This window comes from Dipodomys ordii, unplaced genomic scaffold, assembly GCF_000151885.1.
Source record: "Dipodomys ordii isolate 6190 unplaced genomic scaffold, Dord_2.0 Scaffold15, whole genome shotgun sequence".
NCBI classification, from domain to species: Eukaryota; Metazoa; Chordata; class Mammalia; order Rodentia; family Heteromyidae; genus Dipodomys; species Dipodomys ordii.
The window spans coordinates 8609183-8611107 of record NW_012267231.1 but is presented as its reverse complement, the minus strand read 5'-3'; the positions used below and the strand labels follow the sequence as shown (position 1 = coordinate 8611107).

Below are 1925 nucleotides of genomic sequence, written 5' to 3'. Positions count from 1 at the left end.
CTTGTCAGAGTTGTGCTTCTTGTAAAAAGTGTTGAATGGTGGGGCTGTTGCTACATTTTGGGGGACTCTGGTGCCTCTTTGGCATTTGTGGTTCATGATCTTACTGGAAATCTTGATGGTTTCTGAGCCTGTAATTCAGTTACATATTCTGTATTTTACCCAAGACCACTGTTGGAATCCTGTATTCACTGCCTAACGAATATTTTATTTTTAGATGTTGATCATCTCTTAGGGATGGAGTCTGTGGGGAGGTGGGTCATAAACTATTCCTGGAATAAATCACAAGTGTCAAAGAAAGTGGTAACATCCAAAGAATAAACAAGAGTCACCACCATTCAGCAGCCTACAAGTCCGCATCTCCCACAGTTCGATATTTTAAGCTGTGTAATATTTCAGTCCCTCAGTCCTATGAATACTGAAGAGAGCGCCAAGGATTGTCCTAAGTGTGCCTTCTTTCTGTCCCTAAGGTCTGGGTTCGTTTGCTTAAAATGAGAATCTCTGAGGCCCAGAAAAAAAAAATTGCTTTTCTCTTAAACGGTTCCATTAGAAAACTCCACCATTGCCAAGTGCAGGGGCCTCACACCTGTACTTCTAGCTATCTGGAGGCTGAGATCTGAGGATTGAGGCTTGAGGCCAACCCAGGCAGAAAACTCGGTGAGACTCTCTATTTCCACGATGGAAATGTCTCAGCTGGTAAAGTGAGCAAAATAGCTAAGCACAAGGACCCGACTTCAAGCTCAGGCGCGCGCGCGCGCGCGCACACACACACACACACACACACACACACACACGAATGAAAGACAGACCCCAACCTAGTGGAGCAGGGTGGTCACACTCGTAATCCCAGCACTGGGGAAGCAGAAGCAGGCGGAAGGGTCACTACGACAGCCTGGGCTTTCGGGGTGCTACCTGCCCGCTTGCCCCCAAGCCACCCGGAGAGACCCCAGCGCCTCGCAGCCCCGCTGCGCCTGGACCCGAAGGATGGCTTTATTCCACTTTGGCCGCGCCGGGCCTTGAACCCAGGGCGTCGCGTCGGCCGGCAGCCTCCCCACAGACCTTCCTCGTTTATTTGGCTCAGCGTGGAGGGGCAGGGATCAAGGACACTGGGTTCACAGTTCACGCTCCGGGCCTTGCACGGACCCTCCACGCGCCGCGCCCCCCCCCCTCCTAGCCCCCAGGACGGGCGGGAAGAAAGCTACAGTGTGGACGACGGTCTAGCTGCAAGGAAGGGCGAGGCAGTGGGGTTTATCCAAGGACAGTCTGGGCGGGAGGAACGTGCGGTTCGTGGAGAATCTGGGGACCAAGTAGCCCCTTCTTCTGCAAAAAACTCCAGGGATGTGCTGAGACGTGGCCCGCCCTTGCACCGGGGCGTGGCCGCGGGCCCGGGGGCGGGTCTCCGGACGACTGGGCGTGGCGACGGGCGTGGCTTCTGCGGTGTGGGCGTGGCTTTGGGGTGCGCGGGCGTGGTCTCGGTGGCTGGGGGCGTGGCCTCTGGTGATGGGCAGTCGGGGCGGGCGGCGGTCCTGGAGGGCCGCTCTCGGGCCGACGCGTCCCCCTCGGTGGGACCGCAGACCTCGCCAGGCGGGCGGGTGGCTTTTTTTTTTTGGTCAAACTTTGGCCACGTGAACCGCCCCCCATTCACTTTTGCACCAATCACGTAGCGCGGACGGATCCCGAGAGGGGCCACGACTCGCCGCCGCCGCCGGGCCCGCTTCAAAACGCGCTGTGCGTGACGTGAGGGGCTCCGGTGGCAATGGCGAGCTAAGCCGGATGATGTGCGGCGGCGGCGGCGCCGGTCACGGAGAAGACAGGGGCGGGAACGGCACGGGCTTAGCCGAGACACGCGAGCGGAGAGGGGTCGCAGCCCGAGCTCGGAGGGCTCCGCGGTCGCCGTCGCCCGAGCCTCGCTCCCCCGCGCGCGGGCG

At 59.0% G+C, this 1925-nt stretch overlaps 1 protein-coding gene across 1 annotated transcript in view; it reads left to right on the top strand.

Moving 5' to 3' along the window:
* Positions 1-675: 675 nt before the first annotated feature.
* The window catches only part of Chsy1 (chondroitin sulfate synthase 1), a 43970-nt gene continuing 42720 nt past the window's right edge, over positions 676-1925 (top strand). The window contains exons 1-2 of the mRNA XM_013011894.1: positions 676-698; positions 1172-1559. Of these exons, the coding sequence (XP_012867348.1) occupies positions 676-698; positions 1172-1559 (411 nt within the window). The remainder of the gene's footprint in view (positions 699-1171; positions 1560-1925) is intronic.